This window comes from Balaenoptera physalus (assembly GCF_965194825.1).
Source record: "Balaenoptera physalus genome assembly, chromosome: 3".
NCBI classification, from domain to species: domain Eukaryota; kingdom Metazoa; phylum Chordata; class Mammalia; order Artiodactyla; family Balaenopteridae; genus Balaenoptera; species Balaenoptera physalus.
The window spans coordinates 10,389,809-10,414,656 of NC_138890.1; the positions used below are offsets into that span (position 1 = coordinate 10,389,809).

The window sequence follows — 24,848 nt, forward strand, 5'->3', positions numbered from 1 at the left end:
GTGGTGGGGTGTAGGTGGGTGGGTGGGAAGCGAGCTCTGACTACCTTTCCAAAAGATTATGAAAAGTGGAAGTCAAAGGACCCTAGCAAAAAAAGTGGAAAATGAGGTGAAAATCAGTTAGGAGTAGATTCTGTATTTAATGAAAGTAGCATAACCTGTACACTGCCTAGTTTTCTGGGTGGAATTGGGAACTTAGAGTGCTGAGAGGAGGATTCCAAGGGTTAAACAAATATCACATACTGATTTTGGGCAACATTTCTACAAAGGAACCAAAGAATTGCATTGAATAAATTCGAGGGTAAATTATGCCCTTTCCTGCTCTCCTCCCCTTCCCTGCCCCGTGTTGGTGAAAACAGTCGAGCCATGAGCCACAGATTGATTTAATTTCACCACTGGGTGAGGTCCGTGAAAGAGCAAGAGAGCCTCACCAATGGTCCTGTCATCCCAGGATACAACGGGTTTACCCAAAGCTGCGCCCAACCTGAGGACCTGTGTTAGAGGTTTCACTCTGTCTGGGGTGTGGTGAGAAAAACCACTTTTCGAAAAACTGCTTTTGTCTTTCCTAGTCACTGCCTAGGCATTTTACAGTATGATAACCCTGCTGACACCCAGAATCTGGACATTTAGATAAAGACTTGAGTTTAGGATTCCACTCTTGGTTCCTGCTAAGGTTTTCTCAGGACATTTATTAAAATAACCACTTAGAGGGACTTCCCTGGCGGTCCAGTGGCTGAGACTCTGCGCTTCCAATGCAGGGGGCGCAGGTTCCATCCCTGGTTGTGAAACTAAGATCCCACATGCTGCCAGGTGTGGCCCCAAGCAAACAAACAACAACAAAAACAAACAAACAGTAAAACCACTTAGAGTTATGCTTGTGAAAAGTTAGTGACCTCTGCACTGTGGATGAAGACTGTTATCTGCCATATCAGTAAACAAAGGATGTTGGGGCCATCTAGCCAGCAAGCGCTGCTGCCACCCCCAAGGGTGCTCCCTGAGGGGATTCAGGATGGAGAAGAGCAGGATACTGGTCCTAGATAGTAAGGACCAGCAAGGATAGTAAGTTAAGGTGCATAACAAAGGAACGATTTCAATGAGCCCAGACTATTGCATCTTCCTGTACATGGAAAAGTGCTAAATTCATTAACCTGAGATATCTGGTTTTCTTTAATTAACCAGACTACCTGATTTTCATGTTCCAACTACCTGGTTTTTATTGTAAAAATGCCTATGTATTCTGTCTCCTCCCTAACCTCTTCAGAGCAGTCCCTCAGAGTTATCTGAGAGGCTGTCTCCAGGGCTTGAGTCCTCAGAAGTTCTGCCAAATAAAACATATTTCTCGGGCTTCCCTGGTGGCGCAGTGGTTAAGAATCTGCCTGCCAATGCAGGGGACACGGGTTCGAGCCCTGGTCCGGGAAGATCCCACATGCCGTGGAGCAACTAAACCCGTGCGCCACAACTACCGAGCCCACGTGCCACAAGTACTGAAGCGCGCGCGCCTAGAGCCCATGCTTCTCAACAAGAGAAGCCACCGCAATGAGAAGCCCGCGTGCAGCAGCAAAGACCCAACGCATCCAAAAATAAAATAAATAAATAAATTAATTAATTAAAAATATTTGTCAACTTTTAGGTTGTGCACTTTTTTTTACTCGACAGTGCCATCCATCTTATAATTGATAGGTGCCTACTCTCTCCTGCTTGCTCCTGACCTGGGACTGAGGACTGCCCTTTTCCCAGGGTCATTGTAACCCCCCCTCAGCCCCCAACTTCTGGGATGTGTAAGTAATAGATCTTCTGGCTGTACTTGCTTTCTCTGGGTTTATTGAAACTGCACCTTCAATCAGAACAACCCCACGGGTTTCACTTACCCAAAGTGGGAACTCATTTGCTGAGGGAGATACCTGTCCACCCCATGTGGATGGTTATGAGAATTTATAAAAGGGAATCTCACTAAAATGGAGTTGGGAGCCTATGATGGGAACCTGTAGCCCAGGACCTCTCCACATCAGTTATAGGAGGAATTGTCATTTACACACCTCAACAGTAGAATCTTCATCAGGAAAGGATCATCCTTATAGGTCACAAAGAGAAGAATGTACATTGCATTTCCTACAAAAAATTGAGTTGCCCAGCAGCTCAGCCAATGAGAAACTGTCATCACCCTGAACTCTCACTTTTCTCCAGTGGACTTTCCATCAAAGCAACTTCTCCCGACTTCCCTGGTGGTCCAGTGGTTAAGACTCTGTGCTTCCAATGCAGGGGGTGCAGGTTTGATCCCTGGTCAGGGAACTGGGATCCGCATGCTGAGTGGCACGGCAAAAAAAAAAAAAAAAAAAAAGCTCCGCCCAACTTCCTCATTTATGTCAATAAAACAACATTCCTCTCCTTTCTTTGTTGGTCTTGACTATGGCTTTTGTTATAGCTTGCTTGTCCAGAGTTGCAATCCTTTGCTGTTTCTGCATAAACTCATTTTTACTGGTAAAATAACTTTTATTTTTAAGGTCAAGAACAGGCGGTGCCCGTTATCCAGCAGGTCATAATCTGCATATTCTTAATTCAATACACCAGCTCTGACTTCTCAGTACAGTGGGAACGGGCTTCATTAAAATAATCCAGGCAGTCACTGAACAAATAAATAAGCACATAACCATAATAATCCCCAGAAGGAATGGGTCCAGAACCCAGAGTTGCTGCAATATATTACCTAAAATGTCTAGTTTACAACAAAATATGAGACATGCAAAGAAATAGGAAGGGAGGAACCAGATGGTGGGAATAAAGAGCAATTGAAAGATGACCCAACTCTTACAAGGAGACCCCAGTAAAACCAGGTGATGTCTCAGCAAAAAACAGGGAGGCCAGAAGGCAGAGGGAAACATTCAAAGCGCACTAGGAAGAAAACCTGTCAACCAACAATCCTATATTCACCAAAACTGCCTTCTGAAAAAAATGAAGGCTGCCCTTCATTTTTCAGATCAACAAAAGCTAAAAGAATATATTGACAGTCAATTGCCCCACAGGAATTACTGGAGGAGTTCTTCAGGCTGTAAGCAAGGGACTCCAGAAGGTAATTCATATCAACATAAAGAAACAAAAACACTCATACAGGTAATTCTGTAAGTAGAAAAGGCAGAATCAATACATATTTTCTCTTTTCTTCTTTTAACTGATGTCAAAGGAACTGTATAAATCCTATGTATGTAATGTGTTACTAGACTGTGTATAGTAACACACAGTCTAGTAACTGTAACAGTAACAGTCTAATGCGTAACATAGAGCAAATATCTGTGTAGTGCATTTGCCATTAAAGAGCACAAAGGTGGGAGTAAAGCTGTACTGGGCTAAGGAGATGACCATAGATGGTAAATAAGTGTAAGAAAATACTTTGGGGGTTATTTCATAAGTTGAAATAATCTGCATAACAATAATAACACAAAAATGGCAAAAGGGAATAGAGCTTTATATGAGTAATGTTTCCATGTATCACTGGAATTAAGCTAGTATAAATCTGAGTCTCATTTTAGTAATTTAGTACATCTATGTTAAAAGGGCAACCTCTGAAATTTTTTAAAATATATAATGGAGAAGTCGTTTGAAAATGAAAGTGTTACACGTGAAAATATTCACTTAATGCAAAAGAAAATTGTAAAGGAGGACTAAGAACTAAAAACAACATGAGAATTGTAGAAAACAAAAAGTAAAATGGCAGGTATAATTGCAACTATGTCAAAAATACTAAATGTGAATGGATTACATGATCCAAACAGGAGGAAGAGATTGTCACCCCAGATTAAACAAACAAACAAACTATGATCTAAATTTACATTCTATGTAGAGGTGATCTCAGAGAGACAATAGCAAGCAGTCTTGAAGCTGGGTTTTAGTTCCCTGCCCAGGAATTGAACCTGGGTAGCCTGGATGAAAAACCAGGAATCCTAGCTGCTAGACCACCAGGCGAGAAGCAAAGTTCCCCTGGCTCTTGCCCCATTTGAAAAATGGATTTCTCAAAGAGGCAAAAACTGTAAAGACAGGTACAAAGTTTATTATCAGAGACACAGCATAACATGTGGGAGAGCACACAGAGAAACAGTTTGTTTAAGACAGAAGCAAGGCAGAAATACACACCCGGAGAGAAGGGGTGTGGGGTCCTCCCTAATGAGCACAGTAAAGAGGCGGTTCAATTATTTATATAGGGCAGTTCTTCTGGATCTTTGTTTACGTTTGGCCAGTTATCTCATTTGTTTTCCACACTTGACCTGTCCTAGAGCTCTCCCCACTATGCGTGCACAACTTTTTGCCAAAATGGATTCCAACACAGAGGACTGCAGGAGTATGTCCACACTTCTTATGGGGTGGTGCCCCCCTCCCTTTTTGACCTCCAAGGAGCCTTCCTGCACATGTGCAGATAGGGAGGTTTCCTTGACCTCAGGATTGATAGATGTGGTCCTCTTATCTCAATACTCCAGCAGAGCTCAGCTCCTGCCATTAACTTTGTCTTTGGCGTGTCTAAGGAAAACAAAGCTCCAATCTACTCTGCTTGACAAACTCCCAGCTGCTCAGCCCAGGGACCCATCTACCTTCTACCTGAGAGGAATCACACGTTAGATGCAAAGATACCAACAGATTGAAAGTAAAAGCGTATGATAGGTACATCTGTGAACAGCACCAACATGAAAACTGGAGAGATTATATAAATACCAGGCAAAATAGACTAGAAAACAAAACATATTAGTAGAGAATTAGCAGATGCAAACTATTATATATAGAATGGATAAACAATAAGGTCCTACTGTATAGCACAGGGAACTAGATTCAATATCGTGTAATAAATCATAAAGGAAAAGAATATAAAAAATGTATATGTATAACTGAATCAGTTTGCTGTACAGCAGAAACTAACACAACAGTGTAAATCAGCTATATTTCAATAATAAGTTTAAAAAATACATATTAGTAAAAAGAAAAAAATAACGGAAAAAGAAAAAAACCCAGAAAATCAGAATAGAACTATAAGAGGTGAAGTGGTTGAGTTAGTAAACAAAATCCACCCATAAAATAAACCTAGACTCTACCTTTGCGTAGATCGCTTCTACACAAAGTTCTCCAAAAATTTTAAAGAAGATTTGTTACTGAATTAGACTGGAGACTCCCCTCCCGGGCCCCTAGCTGAAGCAAAGACCCCCTGGCTGAGTCAGGGAGTTCTTTCCCGCTCAGGTTTGAGCTGCCAATAAAGGAACTGAATTTGGTGCAAGGACGACAGGCTTTTCTTCAATGGCCAGAGAAAGAGAAGGGGAGCTAATGCTCTAAAGACACCTTCTCTCTGATTACAAGCAGGGATAAGCTTTTTATAGAAAATGGTGAAGGAGGTTACAGGGGACGAGTGTCTTTTGTCATCCTGACTCATGGAAATGGATGGAGGTTTCCTGGAATGCAATTCAGTTCTCTTTTCTGCTCCTGTGTGGTGACCCTTCTGGGTCTGGGTCAGAAGCAGGTAGAATCAATGTGGCAGGGGGGTGAGGGGTGGAGATTTTATTATTACGATGAGATGGTAATCAGCTGTAGAGTGACATTTGTCCCAATTTTGAAGTTCAGTCAGATTATCCTGGATTCTTATGGTTAAGCCCTCTTTTTGCTGTCATGTAAACACAACTAGTAGATACAGTTAGTTCTGATTTTCTGCAAGTTTGCCAGGAGGGAGGTTTTTATTAGAATGGGGGGTTGGGGCTGTTGGCTTCCTTGCCTCCTTGCCTAAGACAGGTGTACTTGTTAATAGAGACAATTTAGGCATGGTGGGTTAGGGACCGTCTGGTTGCTCCCCTGGGTGACAGGTTTATTACTGATTTTCACAAAGTCTTGTAGATAATAGAATGAAGACAATACTTCACACTCATTTTGTGAGGCCAGAACTACTCATACCAAAGCCAACACGTGAAGTACCAAAAAAAAAAAAAAAAAAAAAAAAAAGACACACCTATTTCTTTTGTGAATATGGATTCAAGAAACCCCAACAAATACTAGCAAACCCAATACAGCCACAGATAAAAAGAATTATACATCATGACCAAGTGGGATTTGTTCCTGGGATGAAAGTTTGGATTAACATCTCAAAATCATTAATGTAATGAATGAGGTCAATAGAGTAAAAAGCAAAAATGCAAGGTCTTCTAAATAGACTCAAAGAAATAATTGACAGAAGAAATAATACCCCTTCATGATTAAAACACTCACCAAAAATAGGAGGGCTTCCCTGGTGGCGTAGTGGTTAAGAATCTGCCTGCCAATGCAGGGACACAGGTTCGAGCCCTGGTCCTGGAAAATCCCACATGCTGTGGAGCAACTAAGCCCGTGTGCCACAACTACTGAGCCTGTGCTCTAGAGCCTGCGAGCCACAACTACTGAGCCCACATACCACAACTACTGAAGCCCGGGTACCTAGAGCCCGTGCTCCACAACAAGAGAAGCCACGGCAATGAGAAGCCCGCACACCGCAACAAAGAGTAGCCCTCGCTCACGGCAACTAGAGAAAGCCCTCGCACAGCAACGAAGACCCAACGCGGCCAAAAATAAAAAAATAAAATAGAAGGAAATGTCGTAACTTCATATTGAGCATCTATGGAAAACCCACAGCTAATATTATATTTAATGGTGAAAGAGTGAATGCTTACCCCCAGCCATAACTAACAAAAGAGGTCTACTCTTGTCACTTCTGTTTGACAGTTTATTGGAGATTTTAGCCAAGAACCATTAAGCAAGAAAAGGATTAAAATGCGTGCATATTGGTTAGGAAGATGTAAAACTGTCTCTGCTTCCAGTCAGGTATCTTATATATAATAAACTCTAGGGTGTGCTAAAAAAACTATAGGAACTAGTCATTGAATTTAACAAGGTTGTATGATACAAGATCAAAATAAAAACAACTGTATTTTTATACACTTGAATGAACATTCTGATAATGAAATTCAGAAATGTATTTACAATAGAATCAAAGGCAATAAAACAGGAATAAATATAAGAAAAGAAGTATAAAACAAATACTCTGAAAACTACAAACACGTTTGAAAGAAATTAATTAATGTATAAACAAATGGGAAAACATCCCAGTTTCACGGATCAGAAGACTTAACGTTGTTGAAATGGCATTTCTCTGCAAAATGACCTAAGATTCAATAATCATAATCCGAACAGTAATTTGATTGGCAATCTGTTTCATAAATTTATAGGGAATTGTAAGGAAACCAGAATAGCCACACCATTCCTGAAAAAGAAAAAAAAAATTGTAGGATTAACATTTCTTGATTTCAAAACTTTGTACTAAACAAAGGTAATCAAGATATTGTGGTAGTAACAGAAGGATAGACAATTTTGTTAGTCAATGATACCTCAAGAAAGCTGTGGGGGAAGAGTTTCCAGATGAATCCCAAGTTTACAGGATGATTTAATGTTTTTCTTGTAACAGAGATAATAGGAATCAATTGCCTTAGGGATGTCATAGTCATTTATATTTCAAAGTTCATTAGGGTTTGAAGCAAAAACTGATGTAAAATAAATTTCCTTTCAGTGTAAATGTAGACGTGAGAACTTAATGAACACATCTCACACCCTGTGGTTAGACTGAGCAGAGTACTTGCGCCCAGCTAGGACTGCGGGCTTCAAATTTCTCACCAGGGCCAAGTGTTCTGGGATTCTTTACTTTAAGTAACAAAAGAGTGGGGGTGGGAAAGGGATGAGGGAAATCTCAGTGCTCGCTAAGATCAAAGACTAAAATGGACCAGACTCTGTTACAGACGGTGAGGTCACACTTAAGTGTGTTTCTTGTGAAAAGAACTGTGTCAGGAATGAGTGAGATGTGACCAAAGGACCCCCCCATCTTTGCTTCTCGTGTTGGAATTTTGCTGAGCTCTCTAAATAAAATGGCTGAATAGTTGCTGAGTTGCCAAATAATGATGATGATGATGATAAATGGACTTATTCTGGACTAAAGAAAACATACCTTTCCCTAGTAACGGATGAGATGTGTTCTGTAACCCAATGGTATGTATAGACGAATTTTACCCTCCAATCCAAATTCTTGGTAAAGAAGTTTTGTAAGCCTGAATGAACAACCCCCTTTTTCCTAGAAAAACTTTTACCCATTTTCCTCGGGTGGGACACCATTCTGGGTCTCTCCAGAATCTGTTACCCCTGAATTGCAATTCTAAGATCCCCCAATAGACTACCATTTTGCCTCTATATAATTGGTGGTCCTTATGGTTGACATTCTAAACAAGGGTCATAGTTCCATGAGTGGTTTGCCGCAGCCTTACGCCAAGCTCTTGACCTGCAGAGGACAGATGGCCCATTTGTTACAAGCAGACCTGGCCTGCACCATCCTCTTGCTCTATATTTCTCCAACCTGAGACTGAATCGGGAATTCCCGGCGCACACCTGAGCCCACACTTTCACAAAAAGCTGGGTGAAAACACCATAGGCAGCCTCAGGCCAGGAAAACTTTCTGTTTAAATGCAAATGGAGCTGCCTGGTCAGGTTACCACCTAGAGGCGAAGATGTTTGGGCGGATCCCAGCCCTCCTGCTCTGCAGTCACTGAGACACGAAGTGGCGGGATTTGCGAACTGTCCAATCAGGGGCGCCGCTGGTGGAGGTGGGCGGGGCGACGCACAGCACCAGCAAGAAAGTCGCCACGGACTCCGACATCCCACGGAGGATATCAGGCGTTCCCAGCTCTTTACGGTCCCAGTCGTTTCTGCACTGGTCGTGGGAGGCGTAGGAGGGACTCGGGGAGACCCAGAAAAGCTGGATATGGTGAGTGTGCCTCCCCGGCGTGTGGAGACGGAGCGGAGAAATTGGTAGGAACCGGCGGGGAACAGGCCGAGGCGGGACCCGGGCCTCCCCGCGTTCAACTCCGGAGTCTGCGGACCCGTGTCCACTTGGACAGCCACTGGGACCTCATTCCCTCCGGCTCGCAGCGTGGGGGCGGGGCCTGCAGTCGGGACCCCGGGCGTCCTGTCCCGTCACTGCGCGCCACGACTTCGGCCCCGGCCCCTAGCCTCTCTGGGCAGCTCTGCGCCCGCAGCCCCGCGTCTCCCCCAGCATGTGCGGTGACCACGAGGAGGGTCATCAGGGAACAATACTGACTTGGTCCCCGGGGTACCTGTGTATGAGGAACTGTGTGGGGTCCCCAGTCCCTCCTTTCTCCCCAGGGCGGGACCCGTTTTCTCCAGAGTTTTCCAAATGGTTGGGGAGCAGGGTCTCAAATCCACGACCCTGTCCCTCTAGCCTAGCTCTTCCTAGAGTGGCAATAAATGCCTCAACTTCCAGATTCCTTCCCGAATTCTAAAACTCCCGCTTCTCCTCTTCGATTCACAGCATCATTATCAACTATTTGTCTTCCGTGGTGCATTTCAAGCAGAGCCAATTTTTTTTTGTTTTAATTTTTTTTTCCCCACAGCGTCATGGATGACCCCTTTTTATAGATTTATATTCGTTGTGGATATTTGACATGAGAGGACAGCCATGAATAACTACGTGGAACTACCGTTTGAATCCTCATGCCTCTCCCTCAGGATCTTTTCTGGGCACAGACATCCTATCCGAAATCCTGCCGGTGGTGGTCCTCTTTGGAAGCTTTCCTGGTTGATCTGTCAGCCTTGTCCCTCTCTGGCTTTGTCATAGGACATTTTTCGTCATCCTTTTAACATTCGTCTGTCTGTGTCTTTAGGTTTAAAGTGGAATTCTTGTGGACAACATACGATTAAGTGTGATTTAAAAAATCTGTCATTACTGTATTTGTCTTTCAGTTGTATTGGGACCTTGATTAAAGTGGTGGCTAATACAGTTGGATTAATACCTACCACACCTTTTATTGTTTTTATTTGTTACCCTTGTACTTTGTTTCTTTTTGTCTTCCCACTTTTTCTGCCGTCTCTGGCTTTAATTGAGCATTTTACCTGATTGTTTTTCTTAATCCTCTGTTAGTATATCAATTACACATATTTTTTCACTTTTTTAGTGCTTGCCCTTGAGTTTTCAGTATACACTTACAACTAAGCCACATCATTTGTCAAGTCCACCATACCACTTCATTGGGCATGCAGGTAACCTCATACGAAGTTGTTCCCACTTCCCCCATCTCTGGTCCCTTGTCACATGGCTCTCACTTATTTCACTTATCCGTAAGTTTATAATTGCCAAATACATTCTTGTTCATATTTGAAACAAAGTGTTTATCTGCCATATTAATTATAAGAATTACCGTAGATATTTTACCTTCATATATTGTTTTCCTAATCCTACATCTTCATCATTTACATTCTTTCTGATGAGTCTCTGAACATTTCTTTCACAGTAGGTCTATTAAGACAAAGTCTCAATTTTTTTCTGAGAAAGTCTTTATTCCTCCTTTATTCCTGGAAGATAATTTCGCTTGACACAGAATTCTAGGAGAGTTGTTTTTTGTTACAAAACGTTAAATATTTCACTCCACTCTTTTATTTCTTGCGTGGTTTCTGAAAAGAAGTCTGATTTAATTCTAATCTTTGTTTCTGTATAACTAAGGTGTTTTCCCCTCTGGCCTCTTTCCATATATATTCACCTTGTCTTTGGTTTTTGTCTAGTTTGAATACGAGCTACTTGGTTGTCCATTTTTATTGTTTATGTGTTTAGTGTCCTCTGAGCTTCCTGGATCTACAGTGTGTCGTGTATCATTAATTTTAGGAAAATCTCAATGATTGTTACTACCCTAATTTCTTCTGTTCTTTTCTGTCTTTTCCTTTCGTAATCCCATGATGGTTATAAGTCTTCTTTTTAAGACAGTTTATGTTAGGGTTCATGGATATTGTTCTGTCTTTTTTGTGTTTCCATTAAACTCTGCTGAAATAGAATTTTTTGACAGGCCATGGTAAGAACAGAATATTTGGGGGATATTAATAATGTTGTATTTATTTTCTCTTTCCCAATTTTAAAGATCGTGGGTTGCCCTGTGACCTAAATGCTGTGAAGAATCTAAGAAGAGAAGTTTATTTCAAGTTATTTTGCTTTTTTCTTGCGAGGTTGGGAATGATAGCTTCTAAGTTATTAAATGCCAGAGCCGGAAGTAGAAGCTTCTGACTCCAATTTTTTGACAGTTGACTGTGGACAGCTTTAGAGCCTCATCCCTCCTTCTTCCCCTTGTGACCCACATGTATCCAAGACAGTGAGAAAGGCTTTGCTCCTACCTTTGGCGCAGGAAAAGATTGAATCCACACATGCTCTGCCCTTGTGTGTAAACTCTCACTGTATCCCACCACAAAACCAAAATAAAAAAGTCCACACACGTTTCCTTGCTCTCTCAAGCTATTTCACGCCTGCTTGAGAGACCTGCCTTACACTCGCCAGAGACCTCAATTATGGAGGAATATACCCTTTTATAGACTACTGGCAGTGTGTGCTGTCTTCAGCTAAGGGATTCTTATGCTTAAGGGTTGAACTGCATGTTCCTTTTCTCCCTAGAGGAGCTTGACAATGGCAGAGGAAGGAAGGACACCTCTACAGTGGCTGGTCACAGAGGACTTCCTTCTGATTAGAGGATAGTGATTTTATGTTCTTTGGGAGGAAAACACTGTGGACAGGTTTATTTATTTTATAATCATGGGAATATTCACCATGAAAACATCATGGACTTCAGTGAGCTCCCTTATAATCTGCAGCTCTTAAATTTATTTTGTCAATTTATAAATCCCTTATACTATACGCAAATCCTTGTTGTTTATCTATTTAATATGTAGTAAACTGCATGTGTTAATCCCATACTTCCCATTTATCCCTTTTCCCCCCTTCCCTTTTGGTAACCATAAGTTTGTTTTCTATGTCTGTGAGCCTGTCTGTTTTGTAAATAAGTTCATTTGTACTCTTTTTTAGATTCCACATATAAGAGATATCATATATTTGTCTATCAATGTTTGATTTACTTAGTCTAATAATGTCTAGGTCCATCCATGTTGCTGCAAATGGCATTATTTCCTTCTTTTTTATGGCCTAGTAATAATACATTGCATATATAAACCACATCTTTGGAATCCGTTCATTTGTTGATAGACACATAGGTTGTTTTCATGTCTTGGCTGTTGTAAATTGTGCCGCTGTGAACATTGGGATGCATGTATCTTTTCGAATTAGAGCTTTCCTCTTTTGCTGATATAAGCCCAGGAGTGGGATTGCTGGATCATATGGTAACTCTTTTTAGTTTTTTAAGGAACCTGCATACTGCACCAATTTACATTCCTACCAACAGTGTAGGAGGGTTCCCTTTTCTCCACATCTCCAGCATTTATTATTTGTAGACTGATGATGCCCATTCTGACTGGTGTGAGTTGTTACCTCAGTGTAGTTTTGATTTGCATTTCACTAATAATTTGTGTTGTTGAGCATCTTTTCATGTGCCTGTTGGTCATCTGTGTGTCTTCTTTGGAGGAATGTCTATTTAGGTCCCTTTTTTAAAAATAAGTAAATAAATAAATAAATAAATAATTAATTTATGGCTGCATTGGGTCTTCGTTGCTGTGTGTGGGCTTTTTTCTAGTTGCGGTGCACGGGCTTCTTATTGCGGTGGCTTCTCTTTGTTGCAGAGCACGGGCTCTATGTGCACGGGCTTCAGTAGTTGTGGCACATGGACTCAGTAATTGTGGCTCACCGGCTCTAGAGCGCAGGCTCAGTAGTTGTGGCCCACGGGCTTAATTGCTCCGTGGCATGTAGGATCTTCCTGGACCAGGGCTTGAACCTGTTTCCCCTGCATTTTCAGGCAGATTCTTAACCACTGCGCCACCAGGGAAGCCCTGTTTGTATATTTTAGAAATTAAGCCCTTGTCACTCACATCCTTTGCAAATATTTTCTTCCAGTCCATAGGTTGTCTTCTTGTTTTGTGTATGGTTTCCTTTGCTGTGCAAAAGCTCATAAGTTTGATTAGGTCCCATTTGTTTGTTTTTGCTTTTATTTCTATTGCCTCAGTAGGTTTACCTGAGAAAACACTGCTACAATTTATGCAAAAGAATGTTTTGCCTATATTTTCTTCTAGGGGTTTTATGGTATTAGGTGTTATATTTAAGTCTTTAAGCCATTTTGAGTTTATTTTTGTGTATGGTATGTGGGAATGTTCTAACTTCATTGATTTACATGGGGCTGTCCTGTTTTCCCAACACCACTTGCTGAGGAGAATATCTTTTCTCCATTGTTTATTCTTGCCTCCTTTGTCAAAGATTAATTGATCATAGGTGTGTGAGTTTATTTCTGGGCTCTCTATTTTGTTGCATTGATCTTTATGTCTGTTCATTACCACACTGTTTTAATTACTGTAGCTTTGTAGTATTGTCTGAAGGCTGGGAGAGTTATTACTCCAACTTTGTTCTTTTTCCTCAGAATTGCTTTGATAATTCTGGGTCTTTTACAGTTCCATATAAATTTTAGGATTATTTGTTCTAGTTCTTTGAAAAATGTCATGAGTAATTTGATGGGGATTGCATTAAATCTGTAGATTGCTTTGGGTAGTGTGGCCATTTTAACAATATTAATTCTTTCAATCCTAGAACATAGGATATCTTTCCATTTCCTTGAATCATCTTTGGTTTCCTTTATCAATATTTTATAGTTCTCAGCATATAAGTCTTTCATCTCCTTGGTTAGGCATATTCCTAGGTATTTCATTTTTTTTTGATGTGATTTTATTTTATTTTTTTAATTTATTTTTTAATTAATTAATTTATTTATTTTTGGCTGCATTGGGTCTTTGTTGCTGCGCGCGGGCTTTCTCTAGTTACGGTGAGCAGGGGCTACTCTCAGTTGCAGTGCATGGGCTTCTCATTGCGGTGGCTTCTCTTGTTGCGGAGCACAGGCTCTAGGCGAGTGGGCTTCAGTAGTTGTGGCATGCGGGTTCAGTAGTTGTGGCTCACAGGCTCTAGAGTGCAGGCTTAGTAGTTGTGGTGCACGGGCTTAGTTGCTCTGTGGCATGTGAGGTCTTCCCAGGCAAGGGATCAAACCTGTGTCCCCTGCATTGGCAGGTGGATTCTTAACCACTGCACCACCAAGGATGTCCTGATGTAATTTTTTTTTAAATAAATTTATTTATTATTTATTTATTTTTGGCTGTGTTGGGTCTTTGTTGCTGCACAGGCTTTCTCTAGTTGTGGCGAGTGGGGGCTACTCTTCGTTGCAGTGTGTGGGCTTCTCATTGCGATGGCTTCTCTTGTTGCGGAGCCCAGGCTCTAGGCATGTGGGCTTCAGAGGTTGTGCATGTGGGCTCAGTAGTTGTGGCGTGCAGGCTAAGTAGCTGTGGCACACAGGCTTAGTTGCTCTGCAGCATGTGGGATCTTCCCGGACCAGAGTTTGAACATGTGTGCCCTGCATTGGCAGACGAATTCTTAACCACTGCGTCACCAGGGAAGTCCCTGATGTGATTTTAAATGGGATTGTTTTTTTACTTTCTCTTTTTTATATTTCTTTTTTGGTGTAAAGAAATGCAACAGATTTCTGTATATTTATCTCATATTCTGCTGCCTTGCTGAATTCATTTGTCAGTTCTAGTAGTTTTTGTGTGGAGTCTTTTGGGTTTTTATATGGAGTATCATGTCATCTTCATATAATGACAATTTTACTTTTTCCCTTCTGATTTGGATTTCATTTCTTTTTCTTCTGTGATTGCTGTGGCTAGGACTTCCAATACTCTGTTGAGTAGAAGTGGTGGAAGTGGGCATCCTTGTCTCACTCCAGAATTTACTGGGAATGCTTTCAGCTTTTCACCATTGAGTGTTACTTTGGCTGTGGGTTTGCCAAAAATGGCTTTTATTATGTTGAGATATGATCTTTCTATAACCACTTTAGTGAGAGTTTTTATCATGAATGCATGTTAAATTTTATCAGATACTTTGTCTTCACCTGTTGAGATGATCATGTGGCTTTTGTCTTTTCTTTTGTTGATGTCATGTATCACATTGATTGATTTGTGTGTGTTGAACCATCCTTGTGAGCCTGGGATGAATCCAACTTGATCATGTTGTATGATCCTTTCTGTGTGTACTTGGATTTGATTTGATCACATTTTGTTGAGGATTTCTGCATCTGTAGTCATCAAAGATATTGGCCAGTAATTTTCTTTTTTGTGTAGTGTCTTTGGTTTTGGCATCAGGGTGATGGTTGCTTCATAGAATGACTTTGGGAGTGTACCCGCCTCTTCAGTCTTTTGGAATAGTTTGATAAGGATCAGTATAAGTTCTTCTTTGTATGTTTGGTAGAATTCTCCAGGGAAGCTCTCTGGTCCTGGACTTTTGTTTGCAGGGAGTTTTTTGTTTTTGTTTTTATATTGCAGCTTCAATTTTTTAAAATTAAATTAAATTTATTTATTTATTTTTGGCCACACCACATGGCTTGCAGGATCTTAGTTCCCCGACCAGAGGTTGAACCCAGGCCACAGCAGTGAAAGTGTTGAGTCCTAACCACTGGACCACCAGGGGATTTGCACAGTTTCCATTTAACTTCTAGTGCTTGGTCTGTTCAAATTATCTCTTTCTTCTTGACTCAATTTGGGTAGGCTGTATATTTTTAGGAACTTGTACCTTTCTTCTAGGTTGTCCATTTTGTGGGCATATACTTGTTTATACTATTCTCTTATGATTTTTTTGTATTGCTGTGGTATTGGTTGTTGTTTTTCCCCTCTCATTTCTCATTTTGTTTCTTTGGGTCCTCTCTCTTTTCTTTTTGGTGAGCTTGCCTAGAGGGTTGTTGATTTTTTTTTATCTTTTCAAAAAACCAGGTCTCAGTTTTATTGGACTTTTCTAATTTTTTCTTTTTAATCTCTATCTACTTCCTCTCTGATCTTTATTATTTCCCTCTTTCTGTGACTTTAGGTTTTGTTGTTCTTTTTCTAATCCTTTTAGTGGTAGGTTAGGTTATTTATTTGGGATTTATTGTTTTTGTTTAAAGAAGCCCTGTATTGCTATGAAATTCCCTCATAGAACTGCTTTTGCTGCATCTCATAGATTATGTATGGTTGTGTTTTCATTTTCATTTTTCTTGAGGTAATTTTTAATTTCCTCTTGGATTTCATTGTTGACCCATTGGTTTTTTTAGGGACATGTTGTTTTTAGTCTCCATATAATCATTTTTTTCTCGCTTTTCTTTCTGTGGTTGATTTCTGGTTTCATGCTGTTGTGGTCAGAAAAGATGCTTGAAATAATTTCTGTCCTCTTAAATTTGTTGAGCCTTGTTTTTTGTTCTACTGTGTGGTTTATCCTAGAGAATGTTCTTTGTGTGCTTGAAAAGAATGTGTATTCTGGTTTCTTTGGATGTAGTGTCCTATAAATAGCTATTAAGTCTAACTATTCTATTGTGTCATTCAGAATCTCTGTTGCCTTACTGATTTTCTGTCTGGAAGATCTGTCCATTGATGCCACTGGGGTGTGAAACTCTCCTATTACTGTATTCCCATCAATTTCTCCTTTTATGTCTGCTCATATTTGTTTTATGTATTTAGATGTTCCTACATTGGGTGCATGTATGTTAATGAGTGCAATATCCTCTTCTTGTAGATCCTTTTATCATTATCTAGTGTCCTTCTTTGTCTTTCTTTATTGCTTTTGTTTTAAAGTCTATTTTGTCTGATATGAGTATTGCTAACCCTGCTTTCTTTTAATTTCCATTTGTTTGAAATATCTTTTTCCATTCCCTTACTTTCAATGTTTATGTTTCTTTTGCTGTAAATTGGGTCTCTTGTAGGCAGCATATTGAAAGTTCTTGTTTTATTATCCAATTTACCACTCTGTCTTTTGATTGGAGCATTTATTCCATTGACACATAAAGTAGTTTTTGATAAGTATGTATTTATTGACATTTAAAACCTTGTTTTCCAGTTGATTTTATATTTCTTATTTGTTCCTTTCTTCTTCTTTTTCCCTTTGTAGTTTGATGGTTTTCTTTGTATTATGCTTGAGTTTCTTTCATTTTGGTTTTTGTGAATCTATTGTTTGTTTTTGGTTTGTGGTTAGCCTGGTTTTCAAGTTTGTTAACCCGTAAATGTATGTACTTGCTTTAGACTGGTAGTCATATAAGCTCAAACACATTGTAAAAGATCTACATTCGTACTCCCCCCTCCCACACATTTTGTGATTTTGATGTCGTATTTTACATCTTCATGTTTATTACCCTTTTGCTGTTCCTTATAGTTATAATTGCTTTCACAGTATTCTTTTGATTCTTTTTAAATCTATGTACTGGTTTATTTAAGTGATCTTCAGTCCTCTTATATATTTACCTTCACTATTTTGATTTTCCCATTCATATAGATTCTTGCTTTTCCATTTAGAGAGGACCTTTCTATATTTCTTGTAAGATAGGCTTAGTACTGCTGTATTCTTTTAGTTTTTTCTTTTCTGAGAAATTGTATATCTCTCCTTCTATTTTAAATGATAATCTTGCTGGGTGGAGTATCCTAGGTTGCAGGTTTTTACCTTTCAGGACTTTCAGTGTATCTTGCCACTCCTTCTGCCCTGCAAAGCTTCTGTAGAGAAATCAACTGATAGCTTTATGTGGATTCCCTTGTGATTGACTCTTTGGTTTTCTCTTGTTGCTGTTAGAATCCTCTCTTTATCTTTACTTCTTCCTATTTTAGTTATGATATATTTTAGAGCAGGTCTGTTTGGGTTCATCTTGTTTGGGACCCTTTGTGCTTCCTGTACCTGGATATCTGTTTCTTTCTTTAGGTTTGGGACGTTTTCAGCCATAATTTATTCAACACTTTTTCAATCCCCTTTTCTCTTTCTACTCCTTCTTGGATTCTATTATGCGTAAATTGGCATGCTTTATATTGTTCCATACATCTCATATGTTGCTTTCATATTTTTCATTTGTTTTTCTGTCTGCTGTTCTGATTGGGTGATTCCCGTTATTCTTTCTTCCAGGTCACTTGTTTGTTGTTCTGCATTATTAAGTTTGCTATTTATTGTCTAACTCAGTATTCATATTGGCAATGGAGTTGTCTAATGTTGATTGGCTCATCTTTATAGTTTCTAGTTCCTTGTTGCAGTGATCCACATTTTTATTGGTAGCCTTTCTTAATACCTTCAGCATTTTTATTACCTCCTTTTTGAACTTGGGGTCTGGTAGACTGGAGAGGTCTGTTTCATTGTTTGTTCTTTAAGGGGATTTCTCTTGTTCTTTTAATTGGGAGTAGTTCCTCTGCTTTTTCATTTTTCTTATATTTCTCTGACTCTGTCAGTTTAGGAGAAACAGTTATCTACTGTGGTCTCGCAGGGCTGATGTTTTGTGGGAGTGTCCCTGTGTAGACTGCTTGAGTCCAATATTCATGGTGCAAGGGCTGTTTTTAATATGTATGCTTGCCATGTGTCTCATCAGGTTCTGCTCACCCTTGTTGGTGTGTTTGGCCTTGTGGTGATCAGAGACTGCACTGGATGTTTGGTGGGGCCTCCTCTTTGCTCTGTGATTGTCACAGGTCTGTTGGGGGCAGGGTCTGCTCTCTAGTTGTTGGAATAGAAGCTCCTAGATCCGGTTCTAAGCTGTGGTGTGAGGTAGGTGACACTGGAGCCCTCCCACTGGGAAAGGAGCCACTTCATCTTCATCCCCAGGAGATGTCTGTGGGATGTGTGATTCTGCAATGCTGCTTGCCACCTGGTGTGCGTACCCACAAAGATCACTGCTGCTGGCACTGCCCTTGATGGCCGCCTTCACTTGGGGGCTCTGGTAATCAGGTTAGAGGTTCCTTAGGCGTGTATACGTGTGCACAGGGCCACCAGTGTTTAAACCCACAGAGTCATGTCCCCTGAGCCAGCAGATAATCGGCTGAGGTGGCTCTCAGGTAAGCACAAGCAGTCCCGGTCCCAAAATCTGCTGGAACGAGAACCCACTGGAGCTGCATCCCAGCACCTGCAGTAGGACTGCCTGCAGTTGGCTCAGATTTCAGCCCTGCCTTTGCTTGTTCAGGCCCACAAAGTTCAAAGAACCCACTGCAGCTAGATCCCTGCTATGAGCATGCTGACAGTGAGGCTGCTATGGCAGACCTGTTCCCCTTCTGCCCGTGTTGACAATGGGGCTCCTATGGCAGACCCACTCTCCGTCGTGCTCATGCCCCCAGTTGCGACCCAGGCCACAGTCCAGGCCCTGTGGGCTGTCTCTGTGCAGCCAAACTGAGTCCTCTCCCCGGGTCTGTCCGCTGAAGCCACGTTTCTGCACCCAGTCATTGCACACACCAGCAGGCACATGTCTTGGGCTGAGAAGTGTGGGCACGTTACCAGGACCTTCAGTTCTGATCTCTCTCTACCCTGCCAGGCTGCAGGCCAGCTGCCACACTCTCCTTTCCAGCCTTTGAAGCTCCCTATCTATCCTGGTGGACCTCCCAACTGGTGAAGGAGGTTCCCTGGCTTAGGGGACCTTTCCTCTTTCACAGCTCCCTCCCAGCGGCGCAGGTCCCATCTCAATTCCTCTTCTCTCTTCTCCCTTCATCCTACCCAGTTATGTGGGGATCTTTCTTGCAGCTTTGGTTATATGAGATCTTCTGGAAGCTTTCAATAGGTATTCTAAAAAAATTGTTCCACATGTAGATGTACTGACAGGAGGAGGTGAGTTCCATGTCCCTCCACTCCGCCATCTTGTTCTCCTCTCCTTAAATTGTTTTTTAATGTCAGCAGGGATGAGGATCGACTGTCATGGTGTGCCACATGGGCTCTTCTGACATTATTATCTCAGTGTGTATGCCTGTGTGTTCCCAGAATTGGCAGGAAGCTGCCCTGAGGCACAGGAGTGTAGAGATTTTGTGGTCTAAGTTGTCATGCCTTCTTTGTCATGTCTGAACTCTATGTTCCAAATAACTTTCTAGTCCATTAAATTGGACAGAGAGACAAAGGAGGTACTGAGTCTGTAATACATATGACACAGGGCAAAAGCAGTGCTTCTCCCCAAGAATATTTTCATTCAGCCAGTTGCATCTTGTCACTTTTAATGTCCTGGAGGACTGTAGGACCTGTGACTAGCTGGACCTTGTTAAATGTTACATGCCAGAGGCCTCCTGGACTCTCATGCTTGGTAATGGGAAGAGAAGAAAAAGCTTGTAGTTATTCACAGTGGTTTACGCATTGAAACCTCACAGAGATTTGACCCCTTGTCTCTTGGAGTGCTGGAATTGGTGGGTAATAAGGAAGGAAATGAAAGAATTTTTCTCATAAGGAATTGATGGTCTTAAAATGATAATATTGGTTTCATTTGTATAGCATTTCTGTCATTTCCCAGTATTCTCTGGGCCCTGCCACTAGAGAGAAATAAAATGTAATGTGATCACAGTAAAAATGTGTAAATAATTTTCATGTCTTTATGGTACTGATAAATTAATGAGGAAGAAAGTGTGGACAGAGGGTGAGTAAATGTTTGGAAAGGCCAGAATCATACATAACCTTCCCATAAATGGAATATAGGTGTCCAGTGCTGTCACTCATCCTACTGTACACATACTTGGGATGTTTTAGGACTCAGTGACCTGTGAGGATGTGGCTGTGAACTTCACCCTGGAGGAGTGGGCTCTACTGAATCCTACACAGAAGAAACTCTACAGAGATGTGATGCAGGAAACCTTTAGGAACCTGGCCTCAGTAGGTAAGGATGGGGACTTTCCGTCAGTTACTCAAGTAGAGATCAAATGCTTCTTGCTCATTGATGTTGTTCTAAGTTGTGTAATGTGAGAAGGGAGGATATTGGTATATAAACCAGGCATGATCACAGATAACAATGTACATAGAGTCAAATAATATTTCTTTAATTTCCTATCTTTGGAATTATTTTACTGGGTCTGCATTTTAGGAACAAAATGGGATGATGATGACATTGAAGAACAGTACAAAAACCAGGGGGGAAAACCAAGGTAAGTCACACTGACAATAGAAAGCATTGACTCACGTGAGAATCCTGGTATATTATGAAATTTTAAAAACGTGCAAACAAAACAAATAGCCCTTTCTTCTAATTTAGTTATTCTTAGAAAGTTTCTTTCAAAAGTATTTCTTAAATGTTATATAAATGTGCAGTATTTGCAAAATAATTCACTTGCAAGCAGTATTAATAAACCCTGTATTTGAATATCACTTTTCAATAGAAAGGGTGCAGTCCTGTTGCAGAGCATTCAGTATATTCAATTCCTAACAATTCACACAAATTAGAAAACCACACTATTCCTATCAATTTTAATAAATGCAATACATATAAAATGATTAAGAAACCATTAATAATGTGCTTCTCACATTTTCAGAAATCATATGGTAGTGAGATTCTCTGAGCGTAAAGACCGTAGTCCATGTGGAGGAAACTTCAGCCTTATTCCACCTCTCGATCAGGACAAGAAAACTCCTGGATTAAAACCATTTGAATGCAGTGTATGTGGAAAAGTCTTCATGCATCATTCATCTCTTAATAGGCACATGAAATGTCACATTGAACACAAACCTCAAGATTTTAAAAAATATGATCAGGGACTGTATAATACATATAAATGTAAGGAATGTGGGAAAGTTTACAAATATTACAGTTCCTTACAGAGGCACAAAAGAGCTCACACAGGAGAGAAACTGTATGAATTCCAGCAATGTGGAAAAAGTTTCAGTAATCATCAAGGTTTCCAAACACATGAAATAATTCACTCTAGAGAGAAGCCCTATGAATGTAAGCAATGGGGTAAAGGTTTATGTTCTCAAAAAGGTTTCCAAAAACACGAAAGAGATCACACTGGAGAAAAACCCTATGAATGTAAGGAATGTGAGGAATCATTCATTAACCCCAGTTCTCTTCAAATACATGAAAGGAGTCACAGTGGAGAGAAACCATATGTATGTAAAACGTGTTGTAAAGCATTTAGTATTCCCAGATCCCTTCGAGAACATGAAAGAACCCATACTGGAGAAAAACCCTATGAATGTAAAGTATGTGGGAAATCTTTCGCTTCCACTTATGTTCAAGTGCATGAAAGAGCTCACACTGGACAGAAACCCTATCAATGTCAGGAATGTGGGAAAGCCTTCGTTTGTTCCTCAGGCATTCGAAGGCACATGAAACTGCACACTGGAGAGAAACCATATAAATGTGAAGAATGTGGGAAAGCATTTATTATTCCCAGTTTTCTTCACACACATGAAAGGACTCACACTAGAGAGAAACCGTATATGTGTAAAACATGTTCTAAAGCATTTAGTCTTCCCAGATATCTTCGAAAACATGAGAAAACCCATACTGGAGAAAAACCCTATGAATGTAAGATATGTGGGAAAACCTTCAGTTCCACCTATGTTCAAGTGCATGAAAGAATTCACACTGGAGAGAGACCCTATAAATGTAAGGAATGTGGGAAAGCCTACATTTCTCTCTCAGGCATTCACAGACACATGAGACTGCACACTGGAGAGAAACCATATAAATGTGTAGAATGTGGGAAAGCATTTATTATTCCCAGTTTTCTTCAAACACATGAAAGGACTCACACTGGTGAGAAACCGTGTGTGTGTAAAATATGTTCTAAAGCATTTCGTTTTTCCAGTTCTCTTCAAAAACATGAAAGAACACATCCTAGAAAAACCCTATGACTGTAAAATATGTGGGGAAACTTTTGCTTCCACTTACGTTCAAGTGCATGAAAGAACTCACCCTGGAGAGAAGCCTTATGAACGTAGGAACACGGGAAACCCTACATTTCTGTCTTAGGCATTCAGAGACACATGCATACTACAGAGAAACCATGTAAATATGAAAAATGTGGGAAAACCTTTTCTGATCTCTCTACTTTGCAAAAGCATGAAAGGGTTCACTAGATAATAGGTAGAGTTTTTAAAGAGCCTAGGAAAGACTTCAGTGGGCCCACATACTTATATGTGAAAACTCCCATGAGAAACAAATATAAATGTCAGTAACATGAGGTAACTTGTTGGAAAGTAATCCAAGAATAATGTTTCAGAAAATCTTCAATATGAAAGACTTGTTATAAAAATTTATAAATATATGTGTTTACTAAGGATCTTTATGAAAGTGCCTTTCTTGACGTTGGATTTGTACTAGTTACCTTCAGAAGTGAATATTTAGGTGAGGTAATTCTGGAAGTCATCTTTTAATAATAGTTCATAAGGTTAAAAGGTAGTGATTTTTCCTTTAATCAGATAATGATATTTTCTTTTTCCATTTTTAAGTATGTTGGACCTATGGGTGATTAAAGTGTAGTTCTTTTTTTTTTTAACATCTTTATTGGAGTATAATTGCTTTACAATGGTGTGTTAGTTTCTGCTTTGTAACACAGTGAATCAGCTATACATATATATATACCCCATAAAGTGTAGTTCTAATATGCAATTAGGCTTGGTATTTGTTGGGATTTTCCTACTGGCCTTGGGTGGCAGTTCTCGGATATCCTTAATCTATTTTATATACTGTACCTTTATTACAGAAAGATCTTTTCTGGTTGGTGGTGAGTATAGGAGCCTTTTTCCATTTTCCATACTATTAAACACTTGGAATAATTTTTTCTGTATGACAAGGTTGTCAAAGGGTGTACATTCACGTAAATTATGTTTTTCCATTTGCTTCTTCATTCCTTCTGACTGGTATTTGGTGAAAAGACTTTGAAGAAGAGGGACTTGTGATAGGACAAAAAATCTAGAGTTGGAGATATCCTGCCTGTGAGTAATAGTAGGACCTAAATTTTCCACAATCTATCCCCTTCGTGGTTCCATGTTAGAATTCACCAGTAGCGTCACCTGTGTGCAATTTAAAGGCAGATGAGAAGAAGGCATACTTCAGATTTTGGAGCCACCATGCTGGGAGAGAGACAGATACCTAGGAGGTTTGAGGACACCACCTTTCATCCTGTTTTCCAGATTCTGTGCCTTTGTATTCAAGAGTATCCTCAAAACCACCACCAACTGTTTGATTTCTATTATCAGAAGTGTAGTTTTCCTCTGATGTCTTCACAATTCTACATCAAAATCTGTTAGAGTTTGAATTTTTCTGTGAAGCCTCCTGTGTCCACTTGGAAAATAATTCAGAATTTCATGATTTGGAGTATTGTTTGATTACCCTCTTCTGTAGATTATAGCTTCATCATGTCTAACTTGTGTAGGAAACACCTTATGCTGTTTACATTGCTAGTGAGTATGTTTTCCTGATTCACCATGACATTCACAATGATGCAGCGATAAACAATGACATGGGAGTTTGCTGCATTGTGCAGTGGCTGCCTTGACCCACTCCTTCTATGTGAGAATAAGCCCCTTCCTCATATCAGGAAAAGTATGGGTGCTTTCTGTTACTTGTAGCTGAATATAATCCCTCTTTGTTTTCAGTTACGTTTGATTGTACATGATTAAAAGTATGTTCATTTTTTGGTGAAAGAAATAATTCTGTAGTTGTTTCTGAGAAAGATTTTATCAACTCTTTCCTAAGCTTTCGTATGCTAACAAATACTGTGGTTTTTCTTTCCTCAGAATATATATTAAAATACCCATTTAATTATGGATGTTCAGATAAATTTGCAATTTTCTTCATTTAATCATTATATTTTTGCATTAGTATTATCATGTTCAAGTATTTTTTTCTCAGAGAAATTTTACTTTTTTTGTAGTTAAAATTTTTGATTTGAAATTCATTTCTCATTCACTCTTAATACCAAAAATGTAAAAATTTTCCAGTGCCCTCTGCCACTGACCCATAGGATCACACCTGTAGTCAAAGAGGGGAGTATAATGAATTTTATTAAGAATGAACACAGACTGCAAAGGACTGTGAAGTATAATAGCAACAGGATGCTGAAATGGACTTCTTATAGGATTTTGACTCTTGTTAGAGGATATGGTTGCT

The 24,848-nt window shown here is 40.1% G+C and overlaps 1 protein-coding gene across 2 annotated transcripts in view; it reads left to right on the top strand.

Annotated features, from left to right (window-relative positions):
* LOC309658669 (uncharacterized protein) overlaps positions 1-24,519 on the top strand; it is a 29,324-nt gene extending 4,805 nt beyond the window's left edge. Inside the window, exons 1-4 of one of the 2 annotated variants that reach the window (XM_082457511.1) lie at positions 1,591-8,797; positions 20,489-20,615; positions 20,820-20,880; positions 21,265-24,519. In XM_082457511.1, the coding sequence (XP_082313637.1) occupies positions 8,795-8,797; positions 20,489-20,615; positions 20,820-20,880; positions 21,265-22,588 (1,515 nt within the window). In that variant the 5' untranslated portion in view covers positions 1,591-8,794 and the 3' untranslated portion in view covers positions 22,589-24,519. Of the gene's footprint in view, positions 1-1,590; positions 8,798-20,488; positions 20,616-20,819; positions 20,881-21,264 lie in introns of those variants that run through there. The other variant, XM_082457512.1, reaches the window with a different exon arrangement.
* The last annotated feature ends 329 nt before the right edge of the window (positions 24,520-24,848 follow it).